The 17,354-nt window shown below is 43.9% G+C and overlaps 1 protein-coding gene across 2 annotated transcripts in view; it reads right to left on the bottom strand.

The window, feature by feature from the left end:
- Window positions 1-17,354, bottom strand: part of tarbp1.L (TAR (HIV-1) RNA binding protein 1 L homeolog) — a 100,504-nt gene that overhangs the window by 75,212 nt on the left and 7,938 nt on the right. For both annotated transcript variants that reach the window (XM_041562802.1, XM_041562801.1), the window contains exons 3-4: window positions 15,806-15,875; window positions 4,549-4,697 (exon numbers count right to left, since the gene is read on the bottom strand). In XM_041562802.1, coding sequence (XP_041418736.1) covers window positions 4,549-4,697; window positions 15,806-15,875 — 219 coding nt within the window. The remainder of the gene's footprint in view (window positions 1-4,548; window positions 4,698-15,805; window positions 15,876-17,354) is intronic.

Here is a 17,354-nt window from a genome sequence, read left to right on the forward strand (position 1 = left end):
CTGTGGCCACTAGAGGTCACAAAGCGCTAGCTAATGTAATCCATACTAGTCTACTGTACATGTGGTGGCCTAGCGGATTAAGTCCCTGCCTTTCACCAGTGGGTTTAGTGTTCAATCCCCAAAATATGTTTTTATCCCCTCCCCCTTTAATTTATGTTAAAAAGTAAAAAATGTTTAATTAATGAGAACCTTAGCTGAATCCTATTATTTTGAAAGGACTGATATGACATAGTGGCACCCTCTATGTACAATATCAGGGTAGCTTAAGCAACTTCATGCCGTTTAGCCCAGTCATAAAAGGCCTCTCTCTCTCTTCCCCCACCCTGATTTTCCTCTGGCCTGTGTCTCTCTCTCTCTCCTCCCAATTTTGCTTTAGCCCCAGTGTCTCTCTTCCCCCTCACCCGATTTTCCCTCTGACCCCGTGTCTGTACCTTACTATGATTTAAAGGGAAGGTTAAAAAAAAAAAAAGTGTCAGCAAGTAAAAATTACAGGTTCTGAACTCATGACCCTCTTTTCCATAAACAGGCACCTTATCCATAAGGCTACGGGAGACAGTCACTACATGTCACACTAAAAGGATTTACTGTCAATTAAACATGCTGCTTCTACACCATACCGGAAATAGGTTTCGTAGCCCTGGCATCTCAAGCAGGGGCAATCCTGCCTGAGGCAGCAGCAGTTGCTGCCCCTCCTGCCCCGGAAATTCGCTCTTAAAGTACCAGGAGCAGCATTTTTGCTGCCCCTGGTACATAGTGGGGCGCTGCCGCCTGAGGCGATAGCCTCAACTCGCCTCATTGGCGAAGCACCCCTGATCTCAAGTGCCAAACAGGGTTGGACTGGCGTATGTGAGACCAGTATTTAAGGCCCACCGCGGCTGTTACCCCTGGGGCCTGCACACCCCCTCTAGGGCACCTACTGCCTGACCCTCCCTGCACCCATGCACAATCTTTATTGTTTAATTTTTGGTGCAATCAGAAAAGGGAGGGCAGAGGGGGGGGTCCACAGGCCAACTAAAGTCTGTGGCATCTTAAAGCAGCCCCTCTAGCATGCCAGAATCCACAGACTGCCAGTCCAGGCCTGACTGACACTCAGTTAGGGTTGCCACCTTTTCTGGAAAAAAATACCGGCCTTCCTATATATTTATCTTTTTTCCCTATTAATAACATTTGGATCAACTATCATTTTTACTGGCCAGGCCAGTAAAATACCGGCCAGGCCAGTAAAACACCGGCCAGGTGGAAACCCTACACTCCCAACAGCAGGTTCCATCAATAGATGTGCAAAGTTCAGTGGCATCCAAAACACTGCAGGCCAGAACTAGGGTTGCCAGCCGGGCGGTATTTTACCGGCCTAGCCGGTAAAACACCTGCCAGGGCCGTGGCTGGTATTACAAATTAACCGGCAATGTAGCTGCCGGTAATTTGTAATATCCTTGGGAAAAGGCCTTGCCCTCGGGTGGAAACTTACCTTTTTCTTCCTCATCTTGCCCACCGAAATGTGGCTCTGGGCCCTTTTGCGTGTCGCAGCGCCACCCCTTTTGGTGTCATTTTTTCCTCATCTTGCCCTCGCCCGATGTGGCCCCGCCCCTTTGTGTCACAGCTCCGCCCCATTTTGCATCTCGGCTCCACCCCTTTAGTTTCTGCCCCCCGCTGGCCGGTAAAAAAATTTTTTGACAAAGGTGGCAACCCTAGCCAGAACGGATGCAGCCCCTGACCTAAATATTTCACCCATCCAGGCCCGGATTTGTGGCTAGGCCACAAAGGCCCAGGCCGGCATGCCGCGCAGCTGCATCCAAGTGAACACCGTTCCCCCGACGGTCCTGCGATTGTGTGAGCGGGGGTGCGTCATACAGGGGTGGGGCATTATTTTGCGCGTGCCCCCGGGCCATGCATGTTCGATTTCAGGGGGAAGGGGAGCCTACATATTATTCCCCTACCACTGACATATTTGCAGGCCCCCACTACACTGAAAAATGTAGGCTAATGAGGGATGTCACCCAGCAGGCCCGGACTGGCAATCTGTGGGTTCTGGCAAATGGCAGAGGGGCTTCTGTAAGAAGCTATAGAACGTCACTCTTTAGTGGGCTGGTTGGGTACTGTTTGGGCCTCTGTGTACTTTAAATGCCAGTGGCTATTTTGACTCCCAGTCCAGACCAGATACAAAAAGAAAGCTTTAGTATAGTTAAGGTTGCCACCTTTTTTGTAAAAAAATACCTATATATTTATCTTTTTCCCTTATTAATCACAAAACTACGAACACATGTTACCACTCCATACAATTAGTGAAGTTCCACCTAGTGGTTAAAACATTAAATGTTACATACATGCACAAAGTTACAAAAAGATACACCTCAAAAAAAGCAAACAATGAACAAAAATAACAAATAAAGAGAAAATGTGTGTATATATGAAACAATGAAAAAATAATACAGTAATTACAAATAAAGTTATCTAGAAGAAAAAATAAAGCCAAAAGGGTTAAAATTTACAGTACAGAGTACAATTTGATAAGGTATCCTCAGATTGTATTTTTTACCTTTCGTGTATAAAATATATACTATATGTGTATAGAAGAAAGGTAAAAAATACACACTGAGGATACCTGTGCGATCGACTGAACGACCGATCTCCATGGCACGACAAATGTAGGTACACTCCACACACGATCCGAAAATTGTACGAATCAAGGATTTGTACGATCGGATCTTTGCATCTATGGCCAGCTTTACTTAGCACATGGAATACAACAGCACACCCCTACCCTTTGTTGTCTGTACCTTAATCACCATAAGGGTAAGACCACACTGGGCGTTTTGGGGAGATTTGGTCGTCTGGCGACTAATCGCCTCATCTATGCAGTGACCAATCTCCCCAAACGCCTTCCCTCACTCTGCGCCGGCTAAAATGAAAAAACGCTGGCTCTAATCACACCACTAACTAACACTTTGTTTTCCGAAGTTGCCCTTCGGCGTTTAGGGAGATTGGTCACTGCAAAGACGAGGTGATTAGTCGCCAGGAGACCAAATCTCCCCAAAACACCCAGTCTGGCCTTACCCTAAATGTGTATTCCTGAACATTTTAGCTATTTTGCATTTGAAAGCACAAGGGCTTGCTCAAGTGAACATTTCTCACACGTAGGGGGTTGGGGCTGTTAGCAAGAGGCACTGGCACCACTTAGATTTACAGAAACTTGAAAGCAAATCTCAGCCATAAGACAGGGCAGGGCTGCTGCTACTATGGGGATCAGATAGGATCTGTGCAGCCATGGGGACAGAATGCTTGGTTATACAGATAGCTAGAATCTCAGCTGTCATAAAGCAGGACAGGACAGCTGCTTACAATGGGGATCAGATAGGATCTGTGCAGCCTCTGGGACAGAATGTTCTGTTATACAGATAGCTAGAATTTCAGCTGCCATAAAGCAGGGCAGGACTGCTGCTTATATTGGGGATCAGATAGGATCTGTGCAGCCACTGGGACAGAATGCTGTTATACAGATAGCTAGAATCTCAGCCGCCATAAAGCAGGTCAGGACTGCTGCTTACAATGGGGATCAGATAGGATTTGTGCAGCCACTGCGACAGAATGCTGTTCTACAGATAGCTAGAATCTGCTTGTCTGTATGAGCCCTTAGTGATCTTAGGTGAATCACTGCTCAAAGAATTGAAGGTCTTCTAAATTAATTTGAATGGTCTGACACTTCCCTACATAGCACATGGTATAGTATAGCACACACAACCCCCACTCCTTCCTCGTTGTTTGGATCCTAATTGCGGATTCCTGTTATTGTGTCTAGGAGCTTTGTACGGATTATATCTAAGCAGTACTAACCATTGTTTAACCATTAACATGCCCTCAGCTCATTTGCATTTAAAAAGCACAAGGGTTTGTTTATATTACAGTGTTCACACATGTAAGATTTTTGTTGGGGGGGGTCTGTTAAAGGACCATGTCCAGACTGTGATTTAATATAGGCCCTGGAATTTCAAGTAAACAGAGGCCCAGTACAATAAATAGTGACTGTCTATGGTATTGCGGTCTACCAGTCGATCCCCATTCTGTTCCTGGTAGACCTCGACCTGCTATTAGTTTCAACGGCGTGTCAAAAAATGCAATGGGGGCAGCCATTCAAAGGAGAAAAGGCTAAGGTTACACAGCAGAAGGCAGCTCTGTAGATCATAATGGTGTTATCCGCTATTTAACCTGTGCCAAATAGGCTTTTTTTTCCATTTCCGCCATTGCTACACAGCAGCTTATTTATATGAACTAATAGTAGTGTTTCTGAAGCAAACAGATGTTTTACCAGTGCAGGGCAATAGTACATTATATTTTCATTACTTTAAAACAGTTTTTGGTGTTACTGTTTCTTTAAGTTATGTTTTAGCAGGTTATAGAATAGCTCATGCTAAGCAACATTTCAATGGTGAACAACCACTTTAAAATGTTATTGCAAGAAAATGCAATGCTCAGTAAACAACAATGAACTAGATATTAAAGGCACAAAACAAGTTTTTGCATTAGCAGAAAAAAACAATATCCTTACTATACCTCAGAACATGATGGTGATTCAGGTAATGATTTAGCAGTATACATATCTAAAAAATGGAGAACTCCTTCCTTTGCCAATGTTTTGTTCTCACTCTCAAACATACGTTTATAAATGCATAGATGCCAAGAGGGGTGAAACAGCCAGGAATCTACCAAAGAAAGAAAAAAATGTAACGCTTCAAAGAACAGAAGTGAAGTAGCTACTTAAAGCATAATGGAATAATATATTACAATGATTAATGCACAAGAAATGACAAGACTTTTAGAGGCACATTTATCAAGAGTGGAATTTCAAATTCATGCAAGTTTTTTAAAACTCCCATAATTTTCTCAGCTCGGATGGATTGAATTCGACCAAAAAACTCAAATTTTCTGAGAAAAAAACAAAAACTTGAGTCAGGAAGGCTGCAAACCTCACCAAATTGATCCCTGGACCTCTCCCTTTAACTTATACAGTAATTCAGCAGGTTTTAGGTGGCAAATAGTCGAAGTACAGAATATGCCAGAGTATGATAAATCTAGAAATTTGAATTAAAACTTGAATCAAGTTTGGATAATTCACAATTCAAATTTGAGAGTTTTGACCAAAAAACTATTTGAAAATTAAAAATTTCACTTCGAACCCTTAATAAATCTGCCCCATAATATCACATATACTGTGTATTTGTACCAGCATTATTTGTTATCCAAATTAGCATTGAAAGGCTATTGCAACTGCCTTCTATTAGCAAGTGAACAAATACTAGGCAGAACTACCGATTAAAGGAATAAAAGGAATATTGGCCTTGAGCATAATGATATAATAAAGGGTATTTGTTAGTGAAGTAACTCAGGGGTCTGTCTTGGTCCTTTTCTTTATTCATAAGTGACTTAAAGGTTGGGATTTTAAAGGAGAACTAAACCCCCCCGCAATGTTAAGTCCCCCCCTTTAAGTACGGTTTCTGTTTTGCTGATTTATATATACTAAATTCAAGCAATTTATATAAATATAAGGAGTGCACATAAGACTGGGCTAAAATAACACAAATGCTAGTTATACACTAAAAGCATTTCTGTTGGGAGATCCCAGGGGACGGCCCTTATTTTTTTTTATTATATTTATGTTTACCCAACGGCATATACTACTAGAAAAGTATATTATTATGAAAATGGTTTATTTACATGAAGCAGGGATTTTACATATGAGCGGTTTTATGCAATATATTTTTATAGAGACCTACATTGTTTGGGGGGGGGGGAACAGTTTTCCTTTAATGTAGACGATTTAGAGTGTTATTGTGGATAGCAGACATACCAGGGGGAGGCACATTTATCATGGGTCAAATTTCGATTTCATGAGTTTTTTAAACTCCCCTAAACTCCCATAAATTCAAAATTCAACTATTTGAAATTTATTAATAAAATCAAATTTGTTCAACTCTAATTTAAACTACCCGGAAACTCTAATCAAATTTGATTCAAATTATAAAAACTAAATTCGATTTTAAAAACTCGAATGTCAGGATGGCTACAAACATCATCAAATTGATCCCTGGACCTCTCCCATTGACTTATTGTAAGGGCCCGAAGGCACAGTAGGAGTGCGGACCAAGGAGGAGGCAGGTAGTAGCCGAGTTCGTGGTAACAGAAGGATAAGGCAAGAGAATAGCCGAGGTTCAGGCAAAAGGTTCAATCCAGGCAGCAAAGGGTCAATCCGAATAACAGGCAAGATAGGTACACAGGAAATCAGTCAATAATATCACACCCAGGAATTCACGAAGATGTGAAGATTGGAGCCGAAGAAAAAGAATCTTTGAGAATCTTGAAAGCTTCTAAAGCTTGAGGAGTCCAACATTGAGGTCTTCCACCTTTTCGGATGAGGAACAGGATAGGAGAAATCTTGGACGAGAAGCCCTTGATGAACTGTCTGTAATAATTGGCAAAACCAATAAACCTCTGGATAGCTTTAGTGCTGGTGGGGAGGGGCCAATCCTGGATCGCCGAAACTTTAGCTGGATCCATCTTGAAGCCTTGTTGGGAAATAATGTACCCCAAAAAAGGAATAGAGGAGACTTCGAAGGAGCATTTTTCCAGCTTGGCGAAAAGATTATTTTTCCTCAGACGAGATAAGACTTCCCGCACCTGGATCCAATGTTCGGTGAGGTTTGAAGAAAAAATTAAAACGTCGTCTAAGTACACGACCACACTTAGGCCAAGTAAGTCCCGAAAGACATCGTTAACAAGCTCTTGAAAAACCGCAGGAGCGTTACAAAGTCCAAAGGGCATCACGAGATACTCGTAATGCCCATCCCGAGTATTAAATGCGGTTTTCCATTCATCTCCCTCTCTAATCCGCATGAGATTATAGGCCCCACGAAGATCTAACTTGGTAAAAATGCTGGCACCCTTTAGCTGATCAAATAACTCAGAAATGAGGGGTAGAGGGTAGCGGTTTTTCACAGTTATTTTGTTCAATCCGCGATAATCGATGCACGGTCGTAAACTGCCATCTTTCTTTTCAACAAAGAAGAACCCTGCCCCAGCAGGAGAAGAAGATGGACGAATGAAGCCTATTAGTCGATTTTCCTGGATGTACTCTTTCATCGCTGCAGTTTCAGATGGAGAGAGCGGATAAGTACGTCCTCGAGGAGGCATAGTACCAGGAAGAAGCTCAATAGGGCAATCATAAGACCGATGAGGAGGAAGAGTTTCAGCAGACTTCTTGTTGAAAACATCAGAGAAATCTTGATAGGCAGGAGGGATTGCGGGATTTGGAACAACAGAAGATACCTTGACAAGGGACTGGGCCGGAAGACAGTTCCGTTGACAAAAGAAGCTCCAGCGAGAAATTTGAGTTGCAGACCAGTCAATGACAGGATTATGGATGCGCAACCAAGGAAGTCCTAGGACTACAGGAGTCGATGGGCAATCAATTAGCAGAAACGAGAGTCTTTCAGTATGCAAGGTGCCCACTTTGAAAGATAACTCCTGAGAAGACTTGAAGATGAAGGCAGAAGAAAGAGGCCGGTCATCAATGGCTAGGACTCGGAGTGGAACAGCCAGATTTTGAAGAGGAATAGAATGACATTCTGCAAAGGCTTTGTCCAAGAAGTTTCCAGCTGCGCCGGAGTCAAGGAAGGCTTGAGTAGAAATGGTCTTGGAAGCAAACTGGAACTGTACTGGAAGAAGAAAGCGATGAGCAGAGGATTGGGGAAGATGATCAATTCCGCCCAGGTAAGTTTCCCCAAACTTACCTAGGCATTGGCGTTTCCCGACTTCACAGGACACTCATGGGCAAAGTGGGATTTGCCCCCACAATATAAGCAGAGTCCCGCAGCCCTTCTCCGCGACTTTTCCTGTTCGGAAAGACGAGCACGACCAATCTGCATAGGCTCTTCAGTGGTAGTGGGAGAAGGAACTGGAGCCGAGGAAGAAGATGAGGCAGTGCTGGGAAGAATCGGTCTCTGGAAGTGAGGAGCCAGGGGAGGTTGAAACTTTCTCACTCGTTCTTTAACAGCTTGGTGTTCTCTTTGACGAGTATCCACCTTGACTGCCAGGTCCACAAGATCCTCCCAGCGTGTAGGCAACTCTCGTGAGACCAAATCGTCCTTGAGGCGCATAGACAACCCATTGTAGAAGGCAGCATGATAACTGTCATTGTTCCAGTTGGTCTCGGCAACCAGTGTGCGGAATTCGATAGCATATTCGGGCACAGAACGTGTTCCCTGACGAATCTGGAACAGGTGGGAAGAGGCAGACGCTGCCCGGCCGGGAGCATCAAATACGGTGCGCAGATCATGGATAAAGGCCTTTGAGTCATCAATCAGGGGATCCTCTTTCTCCCACAGCGGAGATGCCCATTCCAAGGCTTTACCAGTCAGGCGGGTAATGATGTATCCCACCTTGGCACGTTCCGAGACATATTGATGGGGTAACAGTGTGAACTGGATCTCACATTGATTAATGAACCCTCTACAAGCCTCAGAATCACCACTGAAGAGCGGAGGTGCCGGAATACGAGGTTCAGAGACATGAACCAGCACCACTGGAATAGTGGCCGAAGCGGAGGCAGGAACCTGAACCGTAGGTGTGAGGGCAGACAATTTCTCCAAAATGGCCTCAAGGGCTTGGCCAAAGTGAGTCTGCCGAGCTTCATAGGCCTCCATGCGTGAGACTATCCCACGAAAAGCTCTTCCAAAGTCTGGTTGAGCCGAGGCCTCCTCAGATGGGTCCATGGCCCAAGTATAATGTAAGGGCCCGAAGGCACAGTAGGAGTGCGGACCAAGGAGGAGGCAGGTAGTAGCCGAGTTCGTGGTAACAGAAGGATAAGGCAAGAGAATAGTCGAGGTTCAGGCAAAAGGTTCAATCCAGGCAGCAAAGGGTCAATCCGAATAACAGGCAAGATAGGTACACAGGAAATCAGTCAATAATATCACACCCAGGAATTCACGAAGATAAACCTATACTTGGGCAAGATCTGTAGTGTCCAGAGGGCTTAAATAGGCAGAATTGGCGCCAAAGTTTGGGCGCAATGACGTCAAGACGCTGGCGTCAGGACGCCAACGCACGTTCCGACGCTGGCGACCATTCCGTCGCCGGCGACCAATCGGCGGGTGAGAAGATGCCGACGTCATCACGCTGTGACCGAAGGGATCCACATGGGGAAGCAAGGAGTCGCCATCTTGGACGCCGTGGCCATCTTGGAGGTGAGTAACTTCCGTTTCCATTTCACTTATACAGTAATTCGGCAGGTTTTAGGTGCAAATCTCGAAATGCAAATTAAAACTCGAATCAAGTTTGGATAATTCACAATTCGAATTTGAGAGTTTTGACCAAAAATCAATTTGAAAATTAAAATTTTCATTTCGACCCTTTCTAAATCTGCCCCTTAGTGTCTTCTTAAGATAATAAACTACTTTCTTGTATTAAAAAGGGCATCAACCCAGTGGTGTAACAATGGCTTGCCAGGTACCCCTGGATTTCTTACATCTATAGAGGAAACAGACCCTGCGGTCTGGGCCCCCCTCGAACGTGGGGTCTGCTTCCTCTATATTTAGGCCACTGTATCAACGAAAGAAAGTCATTTTTTTTCCTCTCTATTAATCTCTAGGACAACCTCATCTTAAGAATTCAGTTTTGGCCTCTTTTTGAAGCATATTAATAAACTTCAAAGAGTGTTGAGACGAACAAGTAAAAACTATGAAACTTGAGTTTGCTTTCACTGGAGAACAAGTGCTTGTGTGCAGACATGCTAACTCTTTACAATTGCATTAGACAACACTATACTTAAGATAGCAGAAGAGCATTCTCCCCAAACAAAATAACCAAAAAACAAGAGGTCACCCCACCCACTTTAGAAAAGAGGAACAGAATTTTCACCTGAAGCAACATCAATGGTCCTTCACCAAGAGGGCAGGGATATTTTGGAATGCCCTTGCTTGGAATTATGAGGGGCTTAGATGTTTCCTTGGACAGGCAAACTATCAAGTTAGTTTGTGTATGTAAGTGAACTTCTTTCCCTGATACTTTTTATTACTCATCTTTCTATTCAGGCCCTCTCCTATACATATTGCAGTCTCTTATTTAAACAAATGTGTGGTTGCTATATTAATTTGGACCCTAGCATCCAGATTGCTGAAATTGCAAACTGCAGAGCTGCTGAATAAAAAGCTACATAACTCAAAAACCACAAATAAAAAATGAAAGCCAAATGTAAATTGTCTCAGAATAGCACTCTACATCATACGAACAGTTTATTTAAAGGTGAACAACCCCTTTAAAACTACTCACAAAACACCCCTTTGCAATGTAAAAAAAAAAAAAAAAAAGATTTTTTGATACTCACTGTTAAATCTGTTTCTCTATAGTCGATAGGGGGACACAGGGAACTCTTGGGGTTAAGCTCCACCCTCCAGGAAGCAGGACACTTAGATTAAAATTAAGGTGGCATGCCCAGATTCTGTCTTATCCACACACACTGTAGCAATCCCTCAGTTTGACTGAAAAGTAATACAGTTAACTCAACTTGCAGAACTGGTAAACCAGGAAAACATTTCTGTAGGACCAACAGGGTCAACATTTCGCTCAGGGACCGGAAGCCCTGTGTCCCCCTATCTACTACAGAGAAACAGAATTAACAGGGAGTATCAAAAAATCCTGTTTTCTCGTCGTCTCAGGGGGACACAGGGAACTCTTGGGGACTTAAAGCAGCCCCAGAACAGCAGAGTGGGAGCGAAATCTTGTTAAAGTTATGGTGTAGAATTGTGACACGTTACTGCACAAAAGACTGCAGTACGAATGAGGCTTCCACTGAAGAAAACATGTCTAGGCTGTAGAATTTGCAGATCTGGTCCAAAGCAGCCAAGTTGTGCCATGCCCAGGAAGCTCCCAAGAATCTCGTGGAATGAGCTCGAACATGTGCTGGTTGAGATCTTCCCTTAGATAGGTAAGCCTGGCGGATGATCTCTCTGAGCCATCGTACAATGGAAGTCTTGGAAGCTGCCATGCCCCGAGGAGAACCAGATGGGATTACGAATAGGGCTTGAGAGTGTCGAAATGGTTTGGAGCGTTCAAGATACTAGCGACGTGCTCTGACCACATCCAGACTGTGAAGTCATCATTCCTGGGTTCTGGACAGAGAGATGGTACTACAATCTCTTGGCTCATATGGAATGAAGACAAGACCTTTGGAAGGAAGGAAGGCACTGTACGCAGTACTGCCTTATCCTTGTGGAAGACTAGTAATGAAGAATCACATGATAAGGCACAGAGTTCTGAGACCCTTCTGGCAGATGAAATTGCTTTTTAGGAACGCCACCTTCCAGGTCAGCCATTTCTCAGAAAAGGCCCCCAGTGGTTCAAAGGGGGGGATCAAGGAAAGTCTTCAAAACCAGATTGAGGTCCTATCCTGGTATCGATGGCCGAAATGGTGGGGTGATGTGCACTACTCCCTGCGGACCGAATTGTCCATCGCTAGCCGAGTCTGGAATAGAACAGAGAGAGACGAAACTTCAACCTTCGAGGAACTCAACTTAAGATCTAGCTGAAGGCCTTTCTGCAGGAAGGATAGAATTCTGGAAATGTTACACTCGAGGAAAGGTAAGTCTGTCTCCTTGCACCAGCTCCAATAGCTGCACACCCTGTGACAAGCTCTAGATGATGAGGCTTTGCGTGACTTTAGCATTGTGGTAATTACCTCCTCTGCTAGGCCTGTTTGTCTCCAAATGGCTGCCTCAACAGCCATCCCGTCAAAGCAAAGGGTTGTGATGAACTATGGGACCCTGCTGTAGAAGGTTGCTCCTGGATGGGAGACCAATTGGTTGTGCTATGGACCTTTCCTGAAGGTCTGAAAACCACATTGACCTGGGCCAATACGGAGCTACCACGACCACTTTTGTGCAAATGCTTGATTTTCTTCAGAAACCGAGGTAAAATGGGGAGGTTGTACGTAGGCCAGGATGAACCGCCAGTTTTGTGTCATGGCAGCCACTCCCATCGCCGTCGGGTCCCTATAACGAGCAAAGAAGTTTGGTACTTTGCAATTGGTTCTGGACGCCATGAGGTCGATTTGGGGGTGACCCAACCTTTTCACCAGCTCCGCGACTCGGGATGAAGTATTTATTCTCCCGTGGTCCAGCTGGTTTCCGACTGAGAAAATCTGCTTGCGTGTTGGACACTCCCGGGATGTGGATGGCGGATAGTCTTACAGAGCCAAGTTCTGCCCAGGCTAGAATTTGCTCTACTTCCTGCTAGAGATGCTTTGCTGCAGGTTCCTCCTTGTCTGTTTATTTACGCAACTGTAGTGGAGTTGTCGCTTTGCACTCACTGACTTGTCTTGGAGATGGGGTGACCAGTGGCTTAGGGCTAATCTGACTGTCCGAAGTTCTAGAATGTTTATTGGTAATTTGGTTTCCTTGGGAGACCATGGACCTTGTACAGACAGATTGTAACACGTTGTGCCCCAACCTTAAAGACTTGCATCTGTTATCACGGTCCGGCCCGGCATTACCCAGGATTGGCCCGTGGATAGATTTTGTTGTCTTAGCCACCAGAGCAGCGATTCTTTTGTTCCTTGTAGTAGGGAAATTCGTTGGGACAGAGGACCTCCTTTCCATCCTGACAGGATGTTGACCTGCAGAGGTCGTAGGTGTATTTGAGCAAAGGGCACTGTTTCGATGGATGAGACCATCAGTCCCAGCACCCTCATTGCCAGATGGACTGTGGGTCGTTGGTTGCAGGAGAATGTGTTAAACTGGAGACCCAGGAATATCATCTGGTGGCTGGGTGTCATACTGAATTTGTCCCAGTTGATGGTCCAGCCGAAGCTCTGAAGCAGAGAGATCGCTTGTTGAAGGTCCCTTCTGCTCTTTTCTACTGTTCTGCCTGTTAAAAGAACGTCTAGGTATGGAGTAACTGAGATTCCTTGAAGTCACAGTGTCACTGCCATGAGTTTGGTGTCATACTGAATTTGTCCCAGTTGATGGTCCAGCCAAAGCTCTGAAGCAGAGAGATCGCTTGTCGAAGGTCCCTTCTGCTTTTTTCTACTGTTCTGCCTGTTAGAAGAACAACGTCTAGGTATGGAGTAACCGAGATTCCTTTAAGTCACAGTGTCACCGTCATTACTGCCATGAGTTTGGTGAAGACCCTGGGAGCAAATCTAAGAAAGCAGTGATGGGGAGCCATATCGGTACGTGAAGATATGCATTCTTGATGTCCAGAGACCGTTGTCCCGGCTCCATCCCTCGAATGACTGATCGTAGGGTCTCCATCTTGAACCGTACTGATTGTATGTGCTTGTTGAGGTATATCAGATCAAGTACTGGTCTGAATGAACCGTCCTTCTTTGAGACCAAGAACAGATTAGAGTAAAACCAGGAGAATGTCTCTGACGGGGGAACGGGTATGATCACTCCATTCTGTTCCATGCTTGCAATGCAGTCCAGGAAGGCACAAGCCTTGGTGGGATTGGACTGGACTCTGGAGTTGAGGAATTTTGTGTGTGTGGGGGTGGGGAGATATCCAGATGATAGCCTTCGGAAATAACTTTGTTGACCCAAGCGTCTGACGGATATTGGTTCCACACCTCCTGGAATTGTAGCAATTTGCCACCTATTGGTTGCGGTGACCAGCAACCAATAGGTCCAGGGAATGTCCAGTCAGCCTGAAGTGGACTGGTCAGCTGGAGACTTGTTGGTTTTCCATGGCTTGCACCCCTTATAGGCTGGTTTTGAGCAAAACTGTGAACGTTGAGGAGGTGTCTTGCTACAAGTTCCCTTGGCAGACTTATCACAAACTAAATGTCTAACTGAGCACTTTCCCCAGTAGACTTATCAAATATAGGGGTGGAAATAAAACACACACACATTGATCATCATTAAACCAGAATAATATATTGTAAGTAAAGTAATACAATACCGATTGAAGACAACGCAACGTCTAGCCGAGCTTCCCTTGGCAGACTTCTGAGAGGAACATCAGCTGGGGGACCCCGGGCCCAAATCAAATACAGCGACTCCCAGAGCACATCAATCGGCCAATGGTCCTTACAAGACCAATTATTCTACACAACACGTCTGCTTGTATATGAAGTCCCGAAGCCCCCCCAGCTGAGCTCCTTTTTATATTGGTACAATAACAAAGTAATAGATAATTACACATAGACATATAAAATAATAATAATGGCTACATGCCCAGGACATGGCCATGAGAATGACCATGAAAATGGAAATAACCATGTGAATGAAAATAATTGCTGTGTATAATTACTGTGTATTTTGATTATAACTATGTGAATAAGATATGAGCTTCCTCCTTAATAAACATATTTATATGTTTATGAGTCTATTACCTTAACTACTACTATTCCCTGTTCTCCTGCTAATGACTGAATAACTCAACTCCAGTTGTTCCCTGGTCTCCTATTAATACTACTCCGGTTGTTCCTTGGTCTCCTGCTAATATCAGTACATCCATTTTACAACTAAGGAGCCATATTGAATGCACTTGTTCACACTCACATTCATACATGGCCTGCCATGTCACATTTGTATCACAGGAGGACTGCTTCATCTGGAGAATTGTCCACTGTGGCCACAAAAAAAAAAAAAAAAAAAAACTTTCTTCGCCTGGACGATGTCGTAGGTCTGTTTTTGTTTTGAGGAAGAAAAGTGCTTTTCCCCCCTGTGACCTGGGAAATGGTCTTTTCAAGTTCTTCACCAAAAAGTCGTTGTCCCTTTAAGGGAAGCGAGGTTAGTGATTTCTTGGAACCGAGGTCAGCTGCCCAGTTCTTCAGCCAGAATGTTCTTGCGGGCTGCCACGGATAATGCTGAGGTGCGTGCAGTGTCTAGAGTTGTGTCGCACAATTAGGCTGCCGCCTCCGCGACAGACTGTGCGGATGACATGAGATCTGCTCTGGGAACACCTTCTTAAATGTCCGCAACTAGGGATTGGGTCGGATGGGTCTTTGAAGGCTGCGGCATCTGTGACTGGCAAAGCTGTGGATTTGGATAGTCTCAAGACTGGGACATTTTTCCACCAAATCCTTGGGGAATGGGTAGGATTTAGAAAATTTCAGTGTATTCCAGTATTCTCCCGTGGCTCTGTTTGTTGTGGCAGTGGAGCTTGGCCTCCTGCTGTCACTGGTGCAAGACAGGAGGGGGCTGCGAGGTGGCAAGTGGCTATGCGGAGCAAAAAATGTCCTTTGCAGCACGTGCACCTCCTCCTATGTTCACACCGAAAGAAAATGTCACCGAAGAAAATGTCGCCTGGAACGCATCCGACGAGTAAGGCTCTGGTGCCTGTGTGGAAGGAAGGGCGCTGAGGGACAGGCTAAGTGTTGCATAAACAGCGCTGCAGTCAGAATCAAAGATCATGCTCACCCAGGTTCCTCAACTGTCAGACCGTCTGCTGTCCTTATTGGGTTGCAGGCTAGGAAACGACCCCAGTGAGGTATCCCTCGAGAGGGGGATTCCCTCTAAAGGATGCAGGTAAACCTGCACCTGGTGACAACCCATAATGCTGAATGCTTCTGTCTTGAAGACAGTGTCCATTCTAAGCAGGACACTTAAAAACTGAGGGATTGCTACAGTGTGTGGGGATAAGACAGAATCCGGGCATGTCCCCTTAATTTTAATCTAAGTGTCCTGTCTCCTGGAGGGTGGAATTTAACCCCAAGAGTTCCCTGTGTCCCTGTGAGACAACAGAGAAATATTGATAAAAGTATTTAATATACAGAATTGTTTTGCCCATTTAAACCAGGCAATGAGAAATGATGTGTTACCTTTATTTTCCGACACTGATGATTCAATTATAACATTTAATTTTGGCAAAACTGGTTTGATGACATGTATCTGAAAGAAAAAAACAAAAGAAGAAAATAGGACAATATAACAGATCAAAACCACATAGGAAACATTTTGCTGTATGTTAACACTAACAAAACTTTTACAAGTATCTAGGTTTTGGTGATTGATAGATAACAGTTAGGAGCACACTGGAAAAAATGCTACACTGGACCAAGATCAAGAACGTATAGCAAATGTGCAAGTAATCGAACCCCTGGGCAATAGTGACTATAATGTGATCTCATTTAATGTCTGGTGCAATAAATAAATAAACATTGGGGCAACAAAAAACGATTTTCAGAAAATCTAATTTTAGCACCTTAAGGGCTGCCTTTCAGAGCACACATTGGGACATTATGTTTTCTGCTAAAAACACAGAGCAACAATGGTTGGCATTTAAAATAATATTAAATCATTACCTTTCTCAATATATTCCCTTAAAGGGATTCTGTCACGATTTTTATAAAATTAATCACTGCAAATAATTCACTGTACAATATAAAATTTAATTCCTGAACCAGCAAGTGTATTTTTTTTTTTTTTAAGTTGTAATATCGGTGTGTAGGCAGCCATCTCAGGTCATTTTGCTGGTCATGTGCTTTTCAGAAAGAGCCAGCACTTTAGGATGGAACTGCTTTCTGGCAGGCTGTTGTTTCTCCTACTCAATGTAACTGAATGTGACACAGTGGGACCTGGCTTTTTCTATTAAGTGCTGTTCCTATCAACCAGATATCTGATATATTGTGTTAGGGAGCTGCTATCTCATTACCTTCCCATTGTTATATTAAATGAAATATAAAAAAAAAATCTGTTTGCTCTTTTGAGACATGGATTTCAGTGCAGAATTCTGCTGGAGCAGCACTATTAACTAATAAACATTTGAAAAACATTTTTTCCCATGACAGTATCCCTTTAAGGAGTAAATGCAGAAGCACCCTAGGTGGCTTAATATAGTGGTAAATAAGTTAATAGGAATAAAGAGAAAGGCATTTAAAAACTGTGGGGACAGAAGTGGCACTTAAATGTAAACACTAATAAAATGTTGTAAAACAGCAATCCAGAAGGCAAAGATTGGAAATGAGGAGGACATTGCAGCAGAGGCTAGGACTAACCCAAAAAAGTTTTTCAAGTATATTAATAGTAAAAAGATGCGGGTTTAGAGTGTTGCCCTCAAATAATAGAACCATTATCAGTCAGTTCTTTTCTTTAGTGTAAACAACAGAGGAGTCAGAGTTCCCAGACCCAACTCATAGCTGCAATACTGATTCTGCTCAATCTAGTCAGTGGCTGACTCAGGATATGGTTCATAAAGCTTTATTAAAAATTAAGGCACCAGGGCCAGATGGAATACACCCACCGGTTTTACAAGTGCTTAGTTCAGTTTTAGACAGGTCTCTATTTCTGATTTTCTCAGACTCTCTGTCATCTGGTATGATACCTATGGATTGGAGAAAAGATGATGTAATTCATATATCTAAAAGGGGA

The sequence above is a fragment of the Xenopus laevis genome, chromosome 5L, assembly GCF_017654675.1.
Source record: "Xenopus laevis strain J_2021 chromosome 5L, Xenopus_laevis_v10.1, whole genome shotgun sequence".
In the NCBI taxonomy this organism is placed as follows: domain Eukaryota; kingdom Metazoa; phylum Chordata; class Amphibia; order Anura; family Pipidae; genus Xenopus; species Xenopus laevis.